General features: G+C 39.7%; 2 protein-coding genes across 3 annotated transcripts; one reads left to right on the top strand and one right to left on the bottom strand.

The window, feature by feature from the left end:
- Positions 1 to 4,220: 4,220 nt before the first annotated feature.
- LOC131935176 (equilibrative nucleobase transporter 1-like) lies at positions 4,221 to 6,437 on the bottom strand. The gene is made up of 2 exons (XM_059291544.1): positions 6,231 to 6,437; positions 4,221 to 4,364 (listed from the first exon to the last, which is right to left on the bottom strand). The coding sequence occupies exons 1-2, from the start codon at positions 6,369 to 6,371 to the stop codon at positions 4,221 to 4,223; spliced, it is 285 nt and encodes a 94-aa protein (XP_059147527.1). The 5' UTR covers positions 6,372 to 6,437.
- Positions 6,438 to 11,398: 4,961 nt separating this feature from the next.
- LOC131935156 (equilibrative nucleobase transporter 1) lies at positions 11,399 to 22,626 on the top strand. 2 transcript variants are annotated; one of them, XM_059291513.1, is made up of 10 exons: positions 11,399 to 11,605; positions 11,796 to 11,957; positions 14,012 to 14,058; positions 14,478 to 14,647; positions 16,321 to 16,456; positions 18,850 to 19,131; positions 19,943 to 20,044; positions 20,331 to 20,520; positions 20,911 to 21,025; positions 21,815 to 22,626. In XM_059291513.1, the coding sequence occupies exons 1-10, from the start codon at positions 11,418 to 11,420 to the stop codon at positions 21,941 to 21,943; spliced, it is 1,521 nt and encodes a 506-aa protein (XP_059147496.1). In that variant the 5' UTR covers positions 11,399 to 11,417; the 3' UTR covers positions 21,944 to 22,626. The 2 variants fall into 2 exon arrangements, with proteins under 2 accessions (XP_059147496.1, XP_059147497.1); XM_059291514.1 differs by lacking the exon at positions 11,796 to 11,957.
- Positions 22,627 to 22,797: the final 171 nt, after the last annotated feature.

Here is a 22,797-nt window from a genome sequence, read left to right as displayed (position 1 = left end):
GCACCGCAGCCTTAAAATTTCGCTCAGGCCCAGATCTCGTATATAGAATACGCGGAAACATACGACAGCAAACTGGGGGGGGGGGGGGTGAAAGCTGACCAATGGCGATCATCTCTTTATATAAGCCGACTCAATAATGTCTACTTAGCATTGTACTATGCAAAGCGTCATTGTTTTATGTTGAAATCTCTAAGATGTGCAATTAATCAGGGGAAAAATTAACGAACTTGATCATTGACAATATTAATTTAACTTTTAAACAGGTGATTATAGTGAAATTTGTTTAGACCAATGATTAGAACAGTGGTTCGATCGAACCCCAATGGTTCGGTGAATTCAGCCTCAGTGGTTCGGCTGATTCGATCGGATTTTGTCAGTAGCACGATAGAACTATTAAAAAGGGTTCGGCGAATGCGCATATAAAACTGGTGGGGTTCGGTACCCCAAAAAAGGCGAAGAACCATTGGGCTAGAGTTAAAGGCCTACAACACGAGACACAAACATGTTGTAATGAACGCAAGAACAGTTTCCTTCTACATTTTTAAAATTAACAATTTAGTTTTAAACAGTATTTTCATTTTTTTTAAATAAAACCAATGCAAGGGGGGGGGGGGGGCGATAATATGTATCGATTACAATTTTGAATAAATATTTAAAGTAATGTTGGTTTTACTTTAAGTAGTGTGTGTTAGTCTTATAGACTTTGAATTAGGCTGGGGTTTTTTTTTGAGAGTCGTAATTTTGCTTTTTATAGAGGAAGTGAAAATACAATTTGGTTAAAATAACTCGAATTGTGTTTAGGGTTAGGTTAGGTCTAATCCATCTTTAATAATATCCTTATATATAATATTATATATGAATATAACAAATAAAATATATATAAATATATAGGCCAGGAAGAAAAATAGAATGAAGGGAAGCAACTAAACATTTTGTTGTTACTATTTGTTTATATGAATTACTTCCCTTGAATACTTATTTATGAGGGCTGTGACTAGGGCTGAGGATAGTCTAAAAGAATAATATTAATGATTTTTTTTAGAACAAATATTAAGAATTAAAACTGAATTAGTATATATCTACATTTTAGGTAGCAGTGTTTTTTGTTTTCTTCATAAGATTTTGTCATACTGAAGAGGAAATAAGCAAGTTGCTTATAACCTCTGACATCCTGTCGAGGAAATGTTCACTGTGCTTATTTCCTCGCAACATTGAGAAAATGAATGCGTTTTATCTTTGTCGTTCGCCGAAATAAGCACTATTTTCTTTTAAAGAAAACGTTTAAAATTGCACTTATTTATAAATAGCTACATTTAATTTGTAATAGACCGATAATAATTGTGTGCTAATATATATCTGGTTAAAACCCGTTTTCAGGTGTTAACTCATATTTATTGCTATTGTCACCACTTAAGTTCACTTTAGAACCAAACGGTCTGTGGGCCAGGTGAAGTAGAGTTAATTTGTTAAATTGATAGTGTGGTCAGCAAAATGTCCAGATACTTTACTTTAAGTAAGGTGCCCTTCTGGGCTGTGTGTAGAGGGACGTCATACGAGATATACTTTTGTCAGTTTCGTGTTATTTATCGAGACGCCCCGAAAACGCCATCACCAAAAGCTATTATAAAGTCTTGTTATTGTTGCCAATTATTAAACACACCATTATTTAAATAAAACTTAACATTGTTGCTAGTTAATACATGACACAATGACCAGTCACGTGATGTTGCAGGTAAACATCTTCCTGTTGGTGCTGGCGTGTGTCACATTAGTTCATCCCCTGTACCAGTGGTGGGCGTGTCGTCGGGCGGAGGTCAGGCAGCTCGTGGATTCGAACCAGCAGATTACGAGACAAGCGCCAAACTAAAATCTGAAGCCACACTGAGGTGAGGCCTGGAGCCACACTGAGGCCTGGAGCCACACTGAGGTGAGGACTGGAGCCACATTGAGGTGAGGCCTGGAGCCACACTGGGGCCTGGAGCCACACTGAGGTGAGGCCTGGAGCCACACTGAGGTGAGGCCTGGAGCCACACTGAGGCCTGGAGCCTCACTGAGGTGAGGCCTGGAGCCACACTGAGGCCTGGAGCCACACTGAGGCCTGGAGTTACACTGAGGTGAGGCCTGGAGCCACACTGAGGTGAGGACTGGAGCCACACTGAGGCCTGGAGCCACACTGAGGTGAGGCCTGGAGCCACACTGAGGTGAGGCCTGGAGCCACACTGAGGTGAGGCCTGGAGCCACACTGGGGTGAGGCCTGGAGCCACACTGAGGTGAGGCCTGGAGCCACACTGAGGTGAGGCCTGGAGCCACACTGGGGCCTGGAGCCACACTGAGGTGAGGCCTGGAGCCACACTGAGGTGAGGCCTGGAGCCACACTGGGGCCTGGAGCCAAACTGAGGCCTAGAGCCACACTGAGGTGAGGACTGGAGCCACACTGAGGTGAGGCCTGGAGCCACACTGGGGCCTGGAGCCAAACTGAGGCCTAGAGCCACACTGAGGTGAGGCCTAGAGCCACACTGAGGCCTGGAGCCACACTCAGGCCTGGAGCCACACTGGGGCCTGGAGCCACACTGAGGTGAGGACTGGAGCCACACTGAGGTGAGGCCTGGAGCCACACTGGGGCCTGGAGCCAAACTGAGGCCTAGAGCCACACTGAGGTGAGGCCTAGAGCCACACTGAGGCCTGGAGCCACACTCAGGCCTGGAGCCACACTCACCAATCACGGGGTCCTGGGAATGTTTGCAGGCGATGATGACGTAAGACGTCCGCCTGCTGATTCCATTCTCGTATCCAAACTATGAAAGTAAAAAATAACAGACAACAGCCTGACTTTAAATAAACGCGTGAAAACTTTCAAAACAAATGTTATAATGAGATTTTATCATCTCAAAGAAATCTATCAGAAACGTAAATGTTTTATTTTAACTCTCTCTCTCTCTCTCTCTCTGTCTGTCTGTCCGCAAAATATTTTCGCTGGATATCACGTCAGAATCTTCAGCGATATATGGAGAACTTGCTACGGACTTTTGTTGAAAATAATATGGTAGATGTTTTAAATGTATAACCACAATTTTATTTAAAGAAGAAAAATAAAAAATAAAGGCGTATTCGAATGTCGAAAAACAGTTTTAATTATGCAACAGGAAAAGCGTTTATAGTTGTGAAAAAGAATGCATAAGTTAGTGACGTCACTAATGTTTATACATTAACTAATGACGTCGTCTGTCGTGTTTAGAATAAAAAGAAATGAACTATTTCATTCAAATATTATTTAGATCTAGATCTACGTACGCTATAAAATTTATACAATACAATTTTGCTCGGTCTAAACTTTAAAAAAAATTCTATTAGGATTCTAGATCCAATCTAGATCTAGATATTCTAGATCATCTAGATCTAGATATTCTAGATCTAGATGATCTAGATCTACGGAAAAACTAGACTTACACAGGTGTAGACCCTACCTAGATCTAGAATCTATTCAAATAATACATTTCTATACTAAAGTATTTCAGGCCTTAATTACTTTATTGAAATCTTTGTTTATCTATGCAATTTGCTGATAGGTCACTTCCCGGCGCCGCAGGCGCTTTAAATTTGGCAGGATCTTGCCTTGGGGCGACAGAACACGGGGGCCGGTTGGCCGAAAAGTCTACGATGAGGGGGTCAAAACTGACCTCGACTGACCGGGGCCTTATATGAGCTATAAATCGAAAAAAAAATGTCCACGTAGGAACCTCTTCATAACTCGTGAGGTCGAAGACCGACCCTCGGGCAAATTAATGAAGCATTCAAATTCTCAATGTTTTCAAAAGCATAAGCGGAGCTGGGCAGCATGCCTAGTTCTATTATAAAAAGTTTAAGTAATTAAAAATGGATTACAAATATTGTCTATGTCCTGAGTTGCCATCCCTCGTAGTTTTATATTAGAATATCCGAGAAAGTTTAGGGGAGATCACTCCCGGTTAATTTTTACTGAACGAGTGTAATTTTTTTTTACTTCAGCACAAAGTTATGCTATCAGTTCAAAGGAAAACACGGGCATACAAGGAGCGTAATTTTAGTCGTCAGATATTTTCAGAGATAAGTAACGTCCACAATAGACTTTTACTCAGGAGTTTAACATACACAAGACATAACAGACACGTCACACATATAACAAACCTTGCTACTGATTATAAAAGTTATCCTTATACAACTAGTCCCTAGTAGTATAAAGATCACTCACCAATCACGGGGTCCTGGGTATTTTTGCGGATAAAATCCTTCGGATAAAAGAACAAACTGGAGATGAGTGTGAACACCTGACAGCAGGCGATGATGACGTAAGACGTCCGCCTGCTGATTCCATTCTCGTATCCAAACTATGAAAGTAAAAAATAACAGATAACAGCCTGACTTTAAATAAACTTGTGAAAACTTTCAAAACAAATGTTATAATCAGATTTTATCATCTCAAAGAAATCTATCAGAAACGTAAATGTATTATTTAACTTTATTTTTATGAGGTTTTATTTAGTTCACAAAGTCTCTCTGTTTGTTTGTGAGTAGGTTTGATTGATTTTTGTGGGTTTGTGGTAAAATTTTGTAGCTGAATTGTGACAAGCTTCTAATACACTGATTTCGTTCAAACTATCCAGATACAAATACAAAGCAAATTGGTCAGATGCTGATTAGAATACTTGTTGGTGTCGCAAGCGCTTCAAATTTGGTATGAACTCACATGAGGCAAAGAGCATACGGAGACAAATGCCGATGGCCACATATTTCACGACGAGTGGGTTAAAACTAGCCGCGACTGACGTACGCCTTATGAGCTATCTATCGAAAACATTCACCACGTCAAAAAACCCTGAAAATTCCAGAGGTCGTAGATCGACCGCAGGTGGTAACAAAAAAACAACGGTGTTCCAATCGGGAAAACTCCGGAAGGCCGCTAGAATGAGCAGTCCGTATTCCTTATAAAAACGTAATGTTTATGAAAAACAAATTTTCACAACGATTTTAAGGGTGCTTAGTACATCTGGCTTAATTTTACAAGGCCCTATGTAATTGATTTGGCAATACGGGAAATCTATCGATCAGTCTCTACCCACTCGCCTAGAGCTAAACAATGACTACAAGTGAAACTGTCCTTATATTAGAAATATATCGAAAATAGTAAATTAAATAATGTAGATATGCGAATACTGACGTTTTAGTAATTATATATAAAACCCTAAACATGAACATAAACAAACATAAAAAACATTAAAAAAACATAAACAAAACGTTATATATATATATATATATATATATATATATATATATATATATATATATATATATATATATAAAGTGGCTCGCCCAGGACAGGGTGTAATGGCGGAGATTTGTTGCTGCCCTATACTCCATAGGGAGTGATGAGGATTAAGTAAGTAAGTATATATATATATATATATATATATATATATATATATATATATATATATATATATATATATATATATACATAGTGTCTCTGGTTGGAAATAAACTTCCGCGATTTTCATGAAGGTAACAATGGTTCTTTGGTGTTGTTGTTTTGTTACCGCCGAGCGTCGTTCTACGACCTTCATAAATTATCAGCGGGTTTTTACTTGGGGAATTTTTTTTATATATTACTATAAGTTCATGCAAAAATTTAGCCATATATGCAGAGCTTAATTTTCTTAAACATTTTGAAAATTCCATTATTTTTTACATGAATGTACAACAATTATATTTGAAGGTACTCCCAGGTCAGCTTTCACCCCTTTAACAAATTTCCCCAGAGGCGACTCGTTTGTTTTTTTGTTTTTTTGCGGAACCTGAGCATTGGTCTACGAGCCCTTACAAAATATCTGTGGGTGTTGACGATAATTTTTTTGTTCAATATATAGGTAGGCTTTTATAAGGAGACGGTCGCTCGAGGTGACTCGGTGAGGGCGTAGAGTCTGACCGACAATTTTACCTTAAAATGCTTATAATTAGAATGGTTTTTTTTATATTTGTTTTTTAAGATTATATTTTCTTTGGAAATCTACGGACTTTAATACATTTTGAATGTTTATTTAAAACAACTTTTCAATTCCGCAGTGGTAAAATGTAGGTGTTATAAATAGTTAACTTCACATCCTAACCTTGAACCCACATTCACCTTTCAGATCTAAAATCCACATTCAGCAATTAGATCAACAAACCCTGCTCCGTTACCCTGGCCTAGAACCCACCTTGACCATCAGCTGAACGCCTGACGACGTGTCAAATCCTCCATTGAGAAAGCCAATGACCACAGATCCTCCCAGCGGGAACAGGTTGGCCACTTGCATGCAGGTGATGATCATGGTTACACCACCAAAGCCGATCAACATCAGCCCAGGGTATGCTATCCAAGGTAACTCTTTGAAAGGGGGTCGGAGAAATTTTTAAAATGTTCAACTGTCACAATATTTTCCTTAACTATTTAATCTTTCGTTGCCGATCTAACAATAAAGGTTAGCTTTATTTTAACCAAATAATGGACATAAAATAACGTAGTATTTTACGATGAATAGAGCTGTTAAAGTAGAACTAATATGTGTTCTTGGTCCTTGTTACGAGTAATGAAACTCCCAGCCGCCAGTGTTTTCCCTTACTATAGTAAAGTGCACACTGGTATGGGTTGCCTTAGTGGCTCCTTATACGTCTTATACACACTAAAAATGTGTGAGCAAGATTGCCAGACTACACCAACCTACAGTCTAAGTGTGCCAAAACTACCAGCAACTTAAATAATATATTATTTAAGTTTTCGCCTTCCACAACAAATTTGAAACGAACCTTTGGTCGTGAATGCCAACATTAGCGCCCCACAAACATAAAATGATCTGAAAATAAATAATTTATCTCTTGAGGGTTAAAATACTCTCAAACTAAAAATAATAAAACACGTATAAAACTTGTTTTACAAATAATAAAATCATTAAACTATGAATTAAACTGGGGTACAAGATTTGGTCACATACTCACACATTCACCAAACACACTATTTCACACAATCACACACACACCCTACCCATAAGCCCATACATCAACCAACCCACACACAAACACACATCCCCCTGACAAAATAACTTACACACCACCCACTTATGAACATTATGACTATAGAATATTTTTTTAAAAGACGTTTTAATCTCTTCAGCCAACGTGTACTAACGATACGGTCTAGTGGATCTGGTTTTTTTTTTTTAAGTAGAAATATCCGAACGTCGGTCATGGAGGTAGAAGTATTGGTGAAGTCTTCCGTGTACACTTCGCCAAATCTACTTGAGCTTATATCATAAAAAAATAAATATCGTGTCAATATCCTTTTCAACTCAAGCGCCTTGCATTAGTTTATGGATGTGCGAAACCTGGTCTATTCAATCATTTGAAAGGCATTGACATCAAAACGTAACCTCCAACCAATCATCCTCGCATGAATGTCACTAGGCAGGAATTAGGTGCGGTATAACATTTCACGTACACTCAAATAACTACAAGTTCTCGCATATTTTCGCGTTGAAAGTGGACTTGCAAAAAACTGAAACATTAAAGCTATTAGAGCATTTGGTACATATGTAGAGTCGATGTAAAGAGATGAAAGTAATACTCACAGAACAATTTTTATCAAAAGGGCTTTTATTATATTCCATAATAACAAAAAAAAGCACAAATTTAAAATATATAAAAAATATATAAAAAATAAATTAAAAATGCAAAAAAGTATATATATATATATGATATATATATATATATATATATATATATATATATATATATATATATATATATATATATATATATAAATATAAATATAAATATCACTTTGCTGTGAGATATTTTGTTTGAGATATTTTGTCTGAGATCATTTGTCCATGATATCATTTGTCCTGAGATAATTTGTCCGTGAGATATTTTGTCTGGGATATTTTGTCTGAGATCATTTGTCCTGAGATCATTTTCAATAGAGCTTGTAAGTCTCGATTATTCTCGCTAAAAATTTGAGATCTCGTTAGCCACGGAGAGATAACAATATAAATTTTCGAACTAAAGTAATTGTATCGAACATGATTCCCATTGATAAAAAAAGGACAAAAGCAAAAAGTAACTTTTTTGTTACCAATTTAAAAAAAAATATATTTACATTTGGCTTGAAAAATAATAGTCTGCAAGTACGAGATTGAGCAGTTGGTGGCCTACTTACAAACACTGCTGTCAGTGAAAAATGTTGACTGTAGAACAAATGTTTCTTGTAATCTCCCCTATTATTTTAAATGTTTAAAGTTGTGTTATATAGCATTTTTAAACTAAATTGTCACTACCATGAAGCCTTTAATTAGTTTTATAATTAAATATTCTTGAATTGCCATCTTAGATCTACAACTATGCCAAATTTTAGCCTTATCGAGCAATGGGATGTGGGATAAATTAATATTCCAAGATTTTCGGAGCAAAACCCATACTTAGGTGAGGCCTGGAGCCACACTGAGGTGAGGCCTGGAGCCACACTGAGGCCTGGAGCCACACTGAGGCCTGGAGCAAAACTGAGGTGAGGCCTGGAGCCACACTGAGGTGAGGCCTAGAGCCACACTGAGGTGAGGCCTGGAGCCACACTGAGGCCTAGAGCCACACTGAGGTCTGGAGCCACACTGAGGTGAGGCCTGGAGCCACACTGAGGTGAGGCCTGGAGCCACACTGAGGCCTGGAGCCACACTGAGGCCTGGAGCCACACTGGGGCCTGGAGCCACACTCAGGCCTGGAGCCACACTGAGGCCTGGAGCAACACTGAGGCCTGGAGCCACACTGAGGTGAGGCCTGGAGCCACACTGAGGCCTGGAGCCACAGTGAGGCCTGGAGCCACACTGAGGTGAGGCCTGGAGCCACACTGAGGCCTGGAGCCACACTGGGGCCTGGAGCCACACTGACGCCTGGAGCCACACTGAGGCCTGGAGCCACACTGAGGTGAGGCCTGGAGCCACACTGAGGTGAGGCCTGGAGCCACACTGAGGCCTGGAGCCACACTGGGGCCTGGAGCCACACTGACGCCTGGAGCCACACTGAGGCCTGGAGCCACACTGAGGTGAGGCCTGGAGCCACACTGAGGTGAGGCCTGGAGCCACACTGAGGTGAGGCCTGGAGCCACACTGAGGTGAGGCCAGGAGCCACACTGAAGCCTGGAGCCACACTGAGGCCTGGAGCCACACTGAGGTGAGGCCTGGAGCCACACTGAGGTGAGGCCTGGAGCCACACTGAGGTGAGGCCTGGAGCCACACTGAGGCCTGGAGCCACACTGAGGTGAGGCCTGGAGCCACACTGAGGTGAGGCCTGGAGCCACACTGGGGCCTGGAGCCACACTGACGCCTGGAGCCACACTGAGGCCTGGAGCCACACTGAGGTGAGGCCTGGAGCCACACTGAGGTGAGGCCTGGAGCCACACTGAGGTGAGGCCTGGAGCCACACTGAGGTGAGGCCTGGAGCCACACTGGGGCCTGGAGCCACACTGAGGCCTGGAGCCACACTGAGGTGAGGCCTGGAGCCACACTGAGGCCTGGAGCAACACTGAGGTGAGGCCTGGAGCCACACTGAGGCCTGGAGCCACACTGAGGTGAGGCCTGGAGCCACACTGAGGTGAGGCCTGGAGCCACACTGAGGCCTGGAGCCACACTGAGGTGAGGCCTGAAGCCACACTGAGGCCTGGAGCCACACTGAGGCCTGGAGCCACACTGAGGTGAGGCCTGGAGCCACACTGAGGCCTGGAGCCACACTGAGGCCTGGAGCCACACTGAGGCCTGGAGCCACATTTAGGCCTGGAGCCACACAAGGCCAGGAGCCACACTGAGGCCTGGAGCCACACTGAGGTGAGGCCTGGAGCCACACTGAGGTGAGGCCTGGAGCCACACTGAGGCCTGGAGCCACACTGAGGTGAGGCCTGGAGCCACACTGAGGCCTGGAGCCACACTGAGGCCTGGAGCCACACTGAGGTGAGGCCTGGAGCCACACTGAGGTGAGGCCTGGAGCCACAGTGAGGTGAGGCCTGGAGCCACACTGAGGTGAGGCCTGGAGCCACACTGAGGCCTGGAGCCACACTGAGGTGAGGCCTGGAGCCACACTGAGGCCTGGAGCCACACTGAGGCCTGGAGCCACACTGAGGTGAGGCCTGGAGCCACACTGAGGCCTGGAGCCACACTGAGGCCTGGAGCCACACTGAGGCCTGGAGCCACACTGAGGTGAGGCCTGGAGCCACACTGAGGCCTGGAGCCAAACTGGGGCCTGGAGCCACACTGGGGCCTGGAGCCACACTAAGTTGCTAATATTCAAATTTTATTGTTTTTCCTTTTAGTTTTTTTGTTGAATTACAAATATTTACGTTCTTTTATTTATTGGAATGGACCCTTGTCCACTATGTATTCGATACTGACAGGAAAAACAAATGTGAGCTCGCTGTTTTCGCAATTCTTGTTTTAAATTTAAAGGTAATACATTTATTTACTCAAAGAACTCTCAAACGTTCTTAATTGTTTTTCTTGACAAAATAAAACAGAATTCTGGTAGGGCCTACTTAAAATTTGCCCTTTTCGATATTTGATTTGCTTGACAAATTTTTTTTTTTAAATCTGGCACTCAACATGTTTACCTAATTAATATTTTATTTGATTCACAAAATAAAAATCTGGCATTCAGCATTTACCCATCTGGACGTTCACAAAAATATAAATCTGGCTCTGTTGATTTGCCCCCCCCCCCTAGCAAACATGTCGTAACCAGACCAAGCGTGACTAGTCGATGGAACCAGAAGGTGGGGGGGGGGATGAAGTGTGTTACGACGACTTACAGTTGCGTCCTACTTAATCAGAACGCTACTGTATCGGGGAGTGTCGTCGCTTTCGAATAAGTTTATTAAACACAGTATCTTATTACGTATTTAACAATTAAAATAAAACCGAACCGTTCGCGTTTGCATGATGCATTAAATATTATTAATCTCATTATGTATTGTATCTATTTAGATTTACAGGTTAAATAAAACATAAAAATTCGTTTAAAATGGTCTCTGGCTAAGCAATAAACAAAATAAAAACACAAAACATAAGCCGCTTCTTCCGGTCGATCCCTAAAGACCAGTCAAAATAGGCTAAATGTTGTTCGACATGGTCCAGTGAGATAGCTAGGGGTTTATTTCAGTTCTGTGCCTATTTATAGCTAGGTGTATATTTCAGTTCTGTGCCTATTTATAGCTAGGTGTATATTTCAGTTCTGTGCCTATTTATAGCTAGGTGTATATTTTAGTTCTGTGCCTATTTCAACACCTCCCAGGTGTTGGTACTTACCACGTGACTCAGCCACGAACGTCAACCGTCAGACGACAGATCGCATAAGACCAGCGAAAGAAAAACATGTTTTTAAAATTTAATACGAGGCTAAGATATCTGTACGCAATTTGGGCTTTCCTGGAATGTTTGGGATTTAGTGGGCTTTTACAGGGGTGGGGTTCATTGGTGTATGTTTTAAAAGATGAGGGCATCTATTCGGATTTATGTGGAGACCACTTCCAAAATAACTCTACAGTTTCAAATGATACAAAGTAAGTGAAATTTAAAAAAAAAAAATTATTTCTATTATTTCTATTTCTTTGCAAGAGTAACTTGTTCATTTAAAAAAAAATAATCTTTTTAAAGTTTTGTTGAACGCTAGATTAATTAAATCAATTTTTAAAATGCAATCCATGTGTATGTTTGCTAAACTTTGATCATACACAACAATGTTATCTTCAGAAATGATACAGACGGCGCTAACAAAAGTAGCGGCTGTCTTGAACAGGACTCGAAGCTGGCTTCCATCTTCACGGTCGCCTCCTCCCTGTACGGCTTGTGCAGCGTATTGCTGGGGCAGGTTTCCTTCAAGTTTGGGGCACGGGTTACCCGCCTTATTGCCGTGTAGGGATTTTAAATTATTTGTGTGCATGAACTTGGCTGCTTTTACAAGCTTTTTCTTAGGTCAAAAATATCATGATGCCGTTGGTTTTATGGCCAAATCTTCGCAGTTTAAACCTTTTCAAACTGAGCGGTTTCGGTTCAATTTTCCATCTAAGTTCATTTCCGACGACAATGCAAGAACATCAAATTTTTATTCTATATATTTTGAGCGTGTCCAAGGATTGTGGTGGTGTTTCTGGTGGTGTGAAGGTGTGTTATGTAATGAATAATTGTGAAGGCTGGTGTCCTGTAGCACATAGAAGAAAAATTCATTCACGTATCATTATAGTTATAAATCAAGCGTTAAACCCCTACATGTAAACACAAAAACATCTAGCAAATTGTCTGAGGCTTTAAAAACAGTTTTGTTAAAACAGATTTTTAAAGTAAAAAACTTTTACTACGTACACTAAGTATGGGTTTTGCTCCGAAAATCTTGGAATATTAATTTATCCCACATCCCATTGCTCGATAAGGCTAAAATTTGGCATAGTGGTAGATCTAAGATGGCAATTCAAGAATATTTAATTATAAAACTAATTAAAGGCTTCATGGTATTGACAATTTAGTTTAAAAATGCTATATAACACAACTTCAAACATTTAAAATAATAGGGGAGATAACAAGAAACATTTGTTCTACAGTCAACATTTTTCACTGACAGCAGTGTTTGTAAGTAGGCCACCAACTGCTCAATCTCGTACTTGCAGACTATTATTTTTCAAGCCAAATGTAAATATATTTTTTTTAAATTGGTAACAAAAAAGTTACTTTTTGCTTTTGTCCTTTTTTTATCAATGGGAATCATGTTCGATACAATTACTTTAGTTCGAAAATTTATATTGTTATCTCTCCGTGGCTAACGAGATCTCAAATTTTTAGCGAGAATAATCGAGACTTACAAGCTCTATTGAAAATGATCTCAGGACAAATGATCTCAGACAAAATATCCCAGACAAAATATCTCACGGACAAATTATCTCAGGACAAATGATATCATGGACAAATGATCTCAGACAAAATATCTCAAACAAAATATCTCACAGCAAAGTGATATTTATATATATATATATATATATATATATATATATATATATATATATATATATATATATATATCATATATATATATATACTTTTTTGCATTTTTAATTTATTTTTTATATATTTTTTAAATATTTTAAATTTGTGCTTTTTTTATTATTATGGAATATAATAAAAGCCCTTTTGATAAAAATTGTTCTGTGAGGATTACTTTCATCTCTTTACATCGACTCTACATATGTACCAAATGCTCTAATAGCTTTAATGTTTCAGTTTTTTGCAAGTCCACTTTCAACGCGAAAATATGCGAGAACTTGTAGTTACTTGAGTGTACGTGAAATGTTATACCGCACCTAATTCCTGCCTAGTGACATTCATGCGAGGATGATTGGTTGGAGGTTACGTTTTGATGTCAATGCCTTTCAAATGATTGAATAGACCAGGTTTCGCACATCCATAAACTAATGCAAGGCGCTTGAGTTGAAAAGGATATTGACACAATATTTATTTTTTTATGATAAAAGCTCAAGTAGATTTGGCGAAGTGTACACGGAAGACTTCACCAATACTTCTACCTCCATGACCGACGTTCGGATATTTCTACTTAAAAAAAAAAACCCAGATCCACTAGACCGTATCGTTAGTACACGTTGGCTGAAGAGATTAAAACGTCTTTTAAAAAAATATTCTATAGTCATAATGTTCATAAGTGGGTGGTGTGTAAGTTATTTTGTCAGGGGGATGTGTGTTTGTGTGTGGGTTGGTTGATGTATGGGCTTATGGGTAGGGTGTGTGTGTGATTGTGTGAAATAGTGTGTTTGGTGAATGTGTGAGTATGTGACCAAATCTTGTACCCCAGTTTAATTCATAGTTTAATGATTTTATTATTTGTAAAACAAGTTTTATACGTGTTTTATTATTTTTAGTTTGAGAGTATTTTAACCCTCAAGAGATAAATTATTTATTTTCAGATCATTTTATGTTTGTGGGGCGCTAATGTTGGCATTCACGACCAAAGGTTCGTTTCAAATTTGTTGTGTAAGGCGAAAACTTAAATAATATATTATTTAAGTTGCTGGTAGTTTTGGCACACTTAGACTGTAGGTTGGTGTAGCCTGGCAATCTTGCTCACACATTTTTAGTGTGTATAAGACGTATAAGGAGCCACTAAGGCAACCCATACCAGTGTGCACTTTACTATAGTAAGGGAAAACACTGGCGGCTGGGAGTTTCATTACTCGTAACAAGGACCAAGAACACATATTAGTTCTACTTTAACAGCTCTATTTATCGTAAAATACTACGTTATTTTATGTCCATTATTTGGTTAAAATAAAGCTAACCTTTATTGTTAGATCGGCAACGAAAGATTAAATAGTTAAGGAAAATATTGTGACAGTTGAACATTTTAAAAATTTCTCCGACCCCCTTTCAAAGAGTTACCTTGGTTAGCATACCCTGGGCTGATGTTGATCGGCTTTGGTGGTGTAACCATGATCATCACCTGCATGCAAGTGGCCAACCTGTTCCCGCTGGGAGGATCTGTGGTCATTGGCTTTCTCAATGGAGGATTTGACACGTCGTCAGGCGTTCAGCTGATGGTCAAGGTGGGTTCTAGGCCAGGGTAACGGAGCAGGGTTTGTTGATCTAATTGCTGAATGTGGACTTTAGATCTGAAAGGTGAATGTGGGTTCCAGGTTAGAATGTAAAGTTAACTATTTATAACACCTACATTTTACCACTGCGGAATTGAAAAGTTGTTTTAAACAAACATTCAAAATGTATTAAAGTCCGTAGATTTCCAAAGAAAATATAATCTTAAAAAAAAAACAAATATAAAAAAACCATTCTAATTATAAGCATTTTAAGGTAAAATTGTCGGTCAGACTCTACGCCCTCGCCGAGTCACCTCGAGCGACCGTCTCCTTATAAAAGCCTACCTATATATTGAACAAAAAAATTATCGTCAACACCCACAGATATTTTGTGAGGGCTCGTAGACCAATGCTCAGGTTCCGCAAACAAACAAAAAAACAAACGAGTCGCCTCTGGGGAAATTTGTTAAAGGGGTGAAAGCTGACCTGGGAGTACCTTCAAATATAATCGTTGTACATTCATGTAAAAATTAATGGAATTTTAAAAATGTTTAAGAAAATTAAACTCTGCATATATGGCTAATTTTTAGCATGAACTTATAGCAATATATAAAAAAAAATTCCCCAATTCAAGACCCGCTGATAATTTATGAAGGTCGTAGAATGACGCTCGGCTGTAACAAAACAACAACAACACCAAACAACCATTGTTACCTTCAAGAAAATCGCGGAAGGTTGTTATTTCCAAACATATATACATATGTTACAGTCAAAGCCCGAAATGTTTATGTTTGTTTATGTTTGTTATGTTTGTTTATGTTTATGTTTAGGGTTTTATATATAATTACTAAAACGTCAGTATTCGCATATCTACATTATTTAATTTACTATTTTCGATATATTTCTAATATAAGGACAGTTTCACTTGTAGTCATTGTTTAGCTCTAGGCGAGTGGGTAGAGACTGACCGATAGTTTTCCCGTAATGCCAAATAAATTACATAGGGCCTTGCAAAAATTTAGCCAGATGTACTAAGCACCCTTAAAATCGTTTTGAAAATTTGTTTTTCATAAAAATTACGTTTTTATAAGGAATACGGACTTCTCATTCTAGCGGCCTTCCGGAGTTTTCCCGATTGGAACACCGATGTTTTTTTTGTTACCGCCTGCGGTCGATCTACAACCTCTGGAATTTTCAGGGTTTTTTGACGTGGGGAATGTTTTCGATAGATAGCTCATAAGGCGCACGTCAGTCGCGGCTAGTTTTAACCCACTCGTCGTGAAATTTGTAGCCATCGGCATTTGTCTCCGTATGCTATTTGCCTCAGGTGAGTTCATACCAAATTTGAAGCGCCTGCGGCACCAACAAGTATTCTAATCAGCATCTGACCAATTTGCTTTGTATTTGTATCTGGATAGTTTGACCGAAATCAGTGTATTAGAAGCTTGTCACAATTCAGCTACAAAATTTACCACAAACCCACAAAAATCAATCAAACCTACTCACAAACAAACAAAGAGACTTTGTGAACTAAATAAAATCTCATAAAAATAAAGTTAAATAATACATTTACGTTTCTGATAGATTTCTTTGAGATGATAAAATCTGATTATAACATTTGTTTTGAAAGTTTTCACAAGTTTATTTAAAGTCAGGCTGTTATCTGTTATTTTTTACTTTCATAGTTTGGATACGAGAATGGAATCAGCAGGCGGACGTCTTACGTCATCATCGCCTGCTGTCAGGTGTTCACACTCATCTCCAGTTTGTTCTTTTATCCGAAGGATTTTATCCGCAAAAATACCCAGGACCCCGTGATTGGTGAGTGATCTTTATACTACTAGGGACTAGTTGTATAAGGATAACTTTTATAATCAGTAGCAAGGTTTGTTATATGTGTGACGTGTCTGTTATGTCTTGTGTATGTTAAATTCCTGAGTAAAAGTCTATTGTGGACGTTACTTATCTCTGAAAATATCTGACGACTAAAATTACGCTCCTTGTATGCCCGTGTTTTCCTTTGAACTGATAGCATAACTTTGTGCTGAAGTAAAAAAAAATTACACTCGTTCAGTAAAAATTAACCGGGAGTGATCTCCCCTAAACTTTCTCGGATATTCTAATATAAAACTACGAGGGATGGCAACTCAGGACATAGACAATATTTGTAATCCATTTTTAATTACTTAAACTTTTTATAATAGAACTAGGCATGCTGCCCAGCTCCGCTTATGCTTTTGAAAACATTGAGAATTTGAATGCTTCATTAATTTGCCCGAGGGTCGGTCTTCGACCTCACGAGTTATGAAGAGGTTCCTACGTGGACATTTTTTTTTCGATTTATAGCTCATATAAGGCCCCGGTCAGTCGAGGTCAGTTTTGACCCCCTCATCGTAGACTTTTCGGCCAACCGGCCCCCGTGTTCTGTCGCCCCAAGGCAAGATCCTGCCAAATTTAAAGCGCCTGCGGCGCCGGGAAGTGACCTATCAGCAAATTGCATAGATAAACAAAGATTTCAATAAAGTAATTAAGGCCTGAAATACTTTAGTATAGAAATGTATTATTTGAATAGATTCTAGATCTAGGTAGGGTCTACACCTGTGTAAGTCTAGTTTTTCCGTAGATCTAGATCATCTAGATCTAGAATATCTAGATCTAGATGATCTAGAATATCTAGATCTAGATTGGATCTAGAATCCTAATAGAATTTTTTTTAAAGTTTAGACCGAGCAAAATTGTATTGTATAAATTTTATAGCGTACGTAGATCTAGATCTAAATAATATTTGAATGAAATAGTTCATTTCTTTTTATTCTAAACACGACAGACGACGTCATTAGTTAATGTATAAACATTAGTGACGTCACTAACTTATGCATTCTTTTTCACAACTATAAACGCTTTTCCTGTTGCATAATTAAAACTGTTTTTCGACATTCGAATACGCCTTTATTTTTTATTTTTCTTCTTTAAATAAAATTGTGGTTATACATTTAAAACATCTACCATATTATTTTCAACAAAAGTCCGTAGCAAGTTCTCCATATATCGCTGAAGATTCTGACGTGATATCCAGCGAAAATATTTTGCGGACAGACAGACAGAGAGAGAGAGAGAGAGAGAGAGAGAGAGAGAGAGAGAGAGAGAGTGAGAGAGAGAGATAGAGAGAGAAGTGCGCACATGGTCTTTTATATATTAGGATGGAATCTCGTAAAAAAAGAGAATTGCTCACTAAGTGAACGCCTAATAAAATGTGCACAATAGTGCGGGATATTATTAGTACTTTATAAATTTACTTGCGTTTTTTGAGAAATCGGAAATAGCGTAAATAAGTACTTCCGGTCAAACGGAAATTACTCAAAATTTGACAGAAGGTAGAGAATTAGATCTTTTACTTACATGTGAAATTTCATGTATCTATCTGAAATAGTACTCAAGTTATAAGCTTTTGAAAAATTTAAAGTAGAAAAAGGACCACTTCCGGTTATCGGAAATCACTCAAAAGTTAATATGGATCTACGATTTTGATAAAATACTTATATATGAAATTTCATCAACCCAGCTGTAACGGTACTCAAGTAATCGTGTTTACACACAGACACACACACACACACAGAAATACAGACATACGGACAAGATTGCAAAATTTTCCGTATCAGTGAGGTGTAAAACGTCGAGATTTGTAAAAATCTCGATTTTTTTTGCACGATTACAATCAGTGGCGTAGCCAGGATCGTCTCAAGGGGGGGGGGGTTTCCAATTTTTGCCCGGGGACAAACTTTCGATTTGCACCTTCCCCCCCTCAAACTTTCGATTTGCACCCCCCCTCAAACTTTCGATTTGCACCCCCCCCTCAATCTTTCGATTTGCACCCCCCCTCAAACTTTCGATTTGCACCCCCACCCCTCAAACTTTCGATTTGCACCCCCCCTCAAACTTTCGATTTGCAAACCCCCTCATACTTTTTATATATATATACCGAGGGGTCTATGGGGGGTTATGACCCCCCTAACCCCCCCCCCCCCCCCCTGCCTACACCACTGATTACAATACTTTCTCTATACTTCGTATATACGAGAAAGTAAAAAAATAACTTTAATAAATGTCTCCAAATTAAGGGTAATACTTAGAAATGGCTTCCCTGTTAGTATTCACACGGTCTATCATTCGACCACTGTAAGTTCGCAAGGTTAGTGTCAGTATACCTATTATAGCATCAGAGGTCAAACAAGACAATACAGAATCAGAGACAGGCAAAGTGCAACAGACGGAAACAGATAAGAACATGGAGCGACAAACTGGAAAAGACACAAACACAGACAGAGAACTCAAAGAACATGAAGGTTCTGGAACATTTCGTGGCCTACTGAGACACGTGGTGTCCTTGACCTTTATACTGCACGTGATGTGGGTGTCTTGTCTTCAGCTCCGATTTTTCTTCGTGCTGGGGTCAATCAACACCAGTTTACAGAAGATGGTCAGTTCACAGGCTGAAGGTAAGTGGTCAACACCAGTCTACAGAAGGTGAGTGGTCAACACCAGTCTACAGAAGATGGTCAGTTCACAGGCTGAAGGTGAGTGGTCAACACCAGTCTACAGAAGGTGAGTGGTCAACACCAGTCTACAGAAGGTGAGTGGTCAACACCAGTCTACAGAAGATGGTCAGTTCACAGGCTGAAGGTAAGTGGTCAACACCAGTCTACAGAAGGTGAGTGGTCAACACCAGTCTACAGAAGGTGAGTGGTCAACACCAGTCTACAGAAGATGGTCAGTTCACAGGCTGAAGGTGAGTGGTCAACACCAGTCTACAGAAGGTGAGTGGTCAACACCAGTCTACAGAAGATGGTCAGTTCACAGGCTGAAGGTGAGTGGTCAACACCAGTCTACAGAAGGTGAGTGGTCAACACCAGTCTACAGAAGGTGAGTGGTCAACACCAGTCTACAGAAGATGGTCAGTTCACAGTCTAAAGGTGAGTGGTCAACACCAGTCTACAGAAGGTGAGTGGTCAACACCAGTCTACAGAAGGTGAGTGGTCAACACCAGTCTACAGAAGGTGAGTGGTCAACACCAGTCTACAGAAGGTGAGTGGTCAACACCAGTCTACAGAAGGTGAGTGGTCAACACCAGTCTACAGAAGGTGAGTGGTCAACACCAGTCTACAGAATATGGTCACTACACAGTCTAAAGGTGAGTGGTCAACACCAGTCTACAGAAGATGGTCAGTACACAGTCTGAAGGTGAGTGGTCAACACCAGTCTACAGAAGATGGTCAGTACACAGTCTGAAGGTGCCATCTCCCTCCCCAGTCAGCCACTACACCAACGTGATGTTGTACACAATGATGACCGGCATCTTCGTCTCCCCCGTCGCTGGATTCTTCTACTCCTGGCAGACCAAAATCTTTGCCAGTAAGTTTTTTTGTGTTGGCCCACGTAAGACTTATTACGTTTTGGACCCGTTTACAATTGTGCAGTATAACCAGTTTAAAATTATCAAAACGAATTTAAAATAGTCTTCGTGTTTTGGTTTTATTTAAATAACTAGTTAAATGTTTTTGCCCAAACTTTTGATAAAAACTTAGCTGATTCATTGTGTACCATACTTGATACTCGTAATAAGACGTGACACAAACGACAGACATGCAGACATAAATGACAGTTGTAACGTGGCATAAACCAACCCCTGCACCCCCAGACAGCGTGTCCAGCGTACGACGCCAGGTGATGCCGTCAGTGCTCCCCCTAGCGGCGACCACCGTGTTCAGCGTCATCATGTCCAGTCTCCTGCTGGTCAATGACCCCCGGGTCTTGTACGCCTTCTTCGTCTTCCTGGTGCTACAGCGGTCATTTCTATTCACCATGTTCGCTGCTTACATCGCTGCCATGTAAGTTGGGAACTTTTTCAAACAAGCCAGTCCACGGCCATTGCCGATATGTAAATCATACAGTAATGTTGTCCATCATCTATCGATGTTGTCCATCATCCATCAATGTTGTCCATTATCTATCTGCCATCATCTTTCAATGTTGTCCATCATCCATCAATGTTGTCCATCATTTACCAATGTTGTCCATCACCCAACAATGTAGTCCATCATCCCTCAATGTTGTCCATCACCCAACAATGTTGTCCACCATCCACCAATGTTGTCCATCACCCAACAATGTAGTCCATCATCCATCAATGTTGTCCATCAATGTTGTCCAACAATGTTGTCCATCATCCAACAATGTAGTCCAGCAATGTAGTCCATCATCTACCATTGTGTCACCAGCTTCCCTAGCTGTTACCTGGGCAGTCTGCTTGGGATCGCCATCTTCACCGCTGGGGTCATCTCATTCTTCCAGTACGCCCTCTTCGCTTGGCTGGAGACTGGCGGACTTTTACAGGTACAGTAGAGTTCATCTTAATTATAATAATTCTAAATTCACTTACAATAAACATCTCCATTAGGAACGTATTAATATAACATATTAAGCCCTCCATTGTTATTTGAAGTGAGATATCGTGCTTATGGGGCGGGTAGATAAAAATAGTTTAAAATAACATGGTCTGCAATTAGGGTTAGGACTGATGCATCGTTTAGAAAACATGTGCGCAGCTATGCAATATATATATATATATATATATATATATATATATATATATATATATATATATATATATATGAAATGCAAATATGATAAATATAAAAAAAATAGAATTTTACAGAAAATTTATTTCGAGGGAATCAAAAACAACATTTTGTTGTTTTAATTTAATTATTTTATTATTTTAACTGAATATGTATTTTTATTATCAGACAATCGTTTCAACAAAACGTATAACATAATATAACATATTATAATAGCTACATTTAACGTAATAGCCCTATAATAATGTGTTAGTACTAGACTGGTTATATTTTTTGGTCTCAACACACATTTCTACTGAGTTCATCATATTATGTAGTTGCAAGATGCAATAATCAGAAAAAATAATAATATAATTGCGTGTTTAATGGTTTTCAATTGTTACCACCAAAGTTCACTTTCAAACCAGATGGTCTATGTGAATGTGAAGTAGAGCTTATTTATTTCTCTAACTATAAAAAAGACAATTAATGAGATCAAACTAAACTGACCATTCTTGACATTTGATATTATACCGACACATTAACCAGCCACATTATGTTGCAGGTGAACATCTTTCTGTTGGTGTTGGCGTGTGTCACATTAGTTCATCCCCTGTACCAGTGGTGGGCGTGTCGTAGAGCGGAGGTCAGACAGTTCGTGGATTCGAACCCGCAGATGACAGGACAGGAGTAGGTAGAGTGAACCAGGTGCCACACGGAGGCCTGGAGTCACACTAGGTCCTGGTCACTATAGAGACCATTAGTAAATCTCAGGATTGGATACAGTTCCCAAAACAGTCCACTTAAAATTGACAGCTTATCTGTAGAAGATGACCTGCTAGTGGCATGTTCACTTCCAGCTAGTTAGAACACATCACGGGGTTCTGTGGGTTGGTTAGTCGATGTCAATCGAGATCTTGAAATCCAAAAATAGTAGAAGATAAACCTCCATTTAAAAGACGAAAGGCAAACTTGTGACTTACACCCGAAGAAAGTTAACCTTTTGAATCTCTGTTGTTGACATAAGCAGCAGATGTAATGATGCTCAAGGGCAGGGGTCTCCAAACTTTTTAGTCCGAGGGCCGCATTGACTATCAAATTTCAGTTCGGGGGCCAGTTTCTTCCTGGCATGTCTTTGATTTTTCTGGGCAAAGTTCCTCAGCCATCACCTATCAACGTTTTTTCCGTGGACAAAAAGATCTCCGCGGGCCGGATGAGAGGACCTCGCGGGCCGCATCCGGCCCGCGGGCCGTAGTTTGGAGACCCCTGCTCAAGGGGACTGAAATTTCGATAGAAAGGAGCCTGGCGATTTATTACATGATGAAATACCACGGATAGACATTCAAAAGTTAAATATTTACATACAATAAAATTTATCATGGAAATACTGTTAACAGTTTCAAGTTTTTTTTTCTGAATTTGAGAATATATATAATGGTTTTAGCTGGATATTGTTTAAAATTTTGTTTGAATTAATTTGTTTATCACAGTTGTTACAGATACCATACTACATGGCCATCTAGTAATCCATAGCATGTTCAAGTTCAG

The sequence above is a fragment of the Physella acuta genome, unplaced genomic scaffold (assembly GCF_028476545.2).
Source record: "Physella acuta isolate Inbredline_101_S28 unplaced genomic scaffold, ASM2847654v3 ptg000133l, whole genome shotgun sequence".
NCBI lineage: Eukaryota > Metazoa > Mollusca > Gastropoda > Physidae > Physella > Physella acuta.
Note: the sequence above shows the minus strand (reverse complement) of the source record. Positions and strands in the feature narration are given on the sequence as shown.

Excerpts from the sequence above, each read along its gene's own strand:
- LOC131935176 (XM_059291544.1), bottom strand. The coding sequence starts at position 6,371 with ATGTTGATCGGCTTTGGTGGTGTAACCATGATCATCACCTGCATGCAA. Across the intron at positions 4,365-6,230 it reads GCGTTCAGCTGATGGTCAAG|TTTGGATACGAGAATGGAAT; the intron begins GTGGGTTCTAGG and ends TTACTTTCATAG.
- LOC131935156 (XM_059291513.1), top strand. The coding sequence starts at position 11,418 with ATGTTTTTAAAATTTAATACGAGGCTAAGATATCTGTACGCAATTTGG. Across the intron at positions 16,457-18,849 it reads TACCCAGGACCCCGTGATTG|CATCAGAGGTCAAACAAGAC; the intron begins GTGAGTGATCTT and ends TACCTATTATAG. Across the intron at positions 20,045-20,330 it reads GCAGACCAAAATCTTTGCCA|ACAGCGTGTCCAGCGTACGA; the intron begins GTAAGTTTTTTT and ends CTGCACCCCCAG.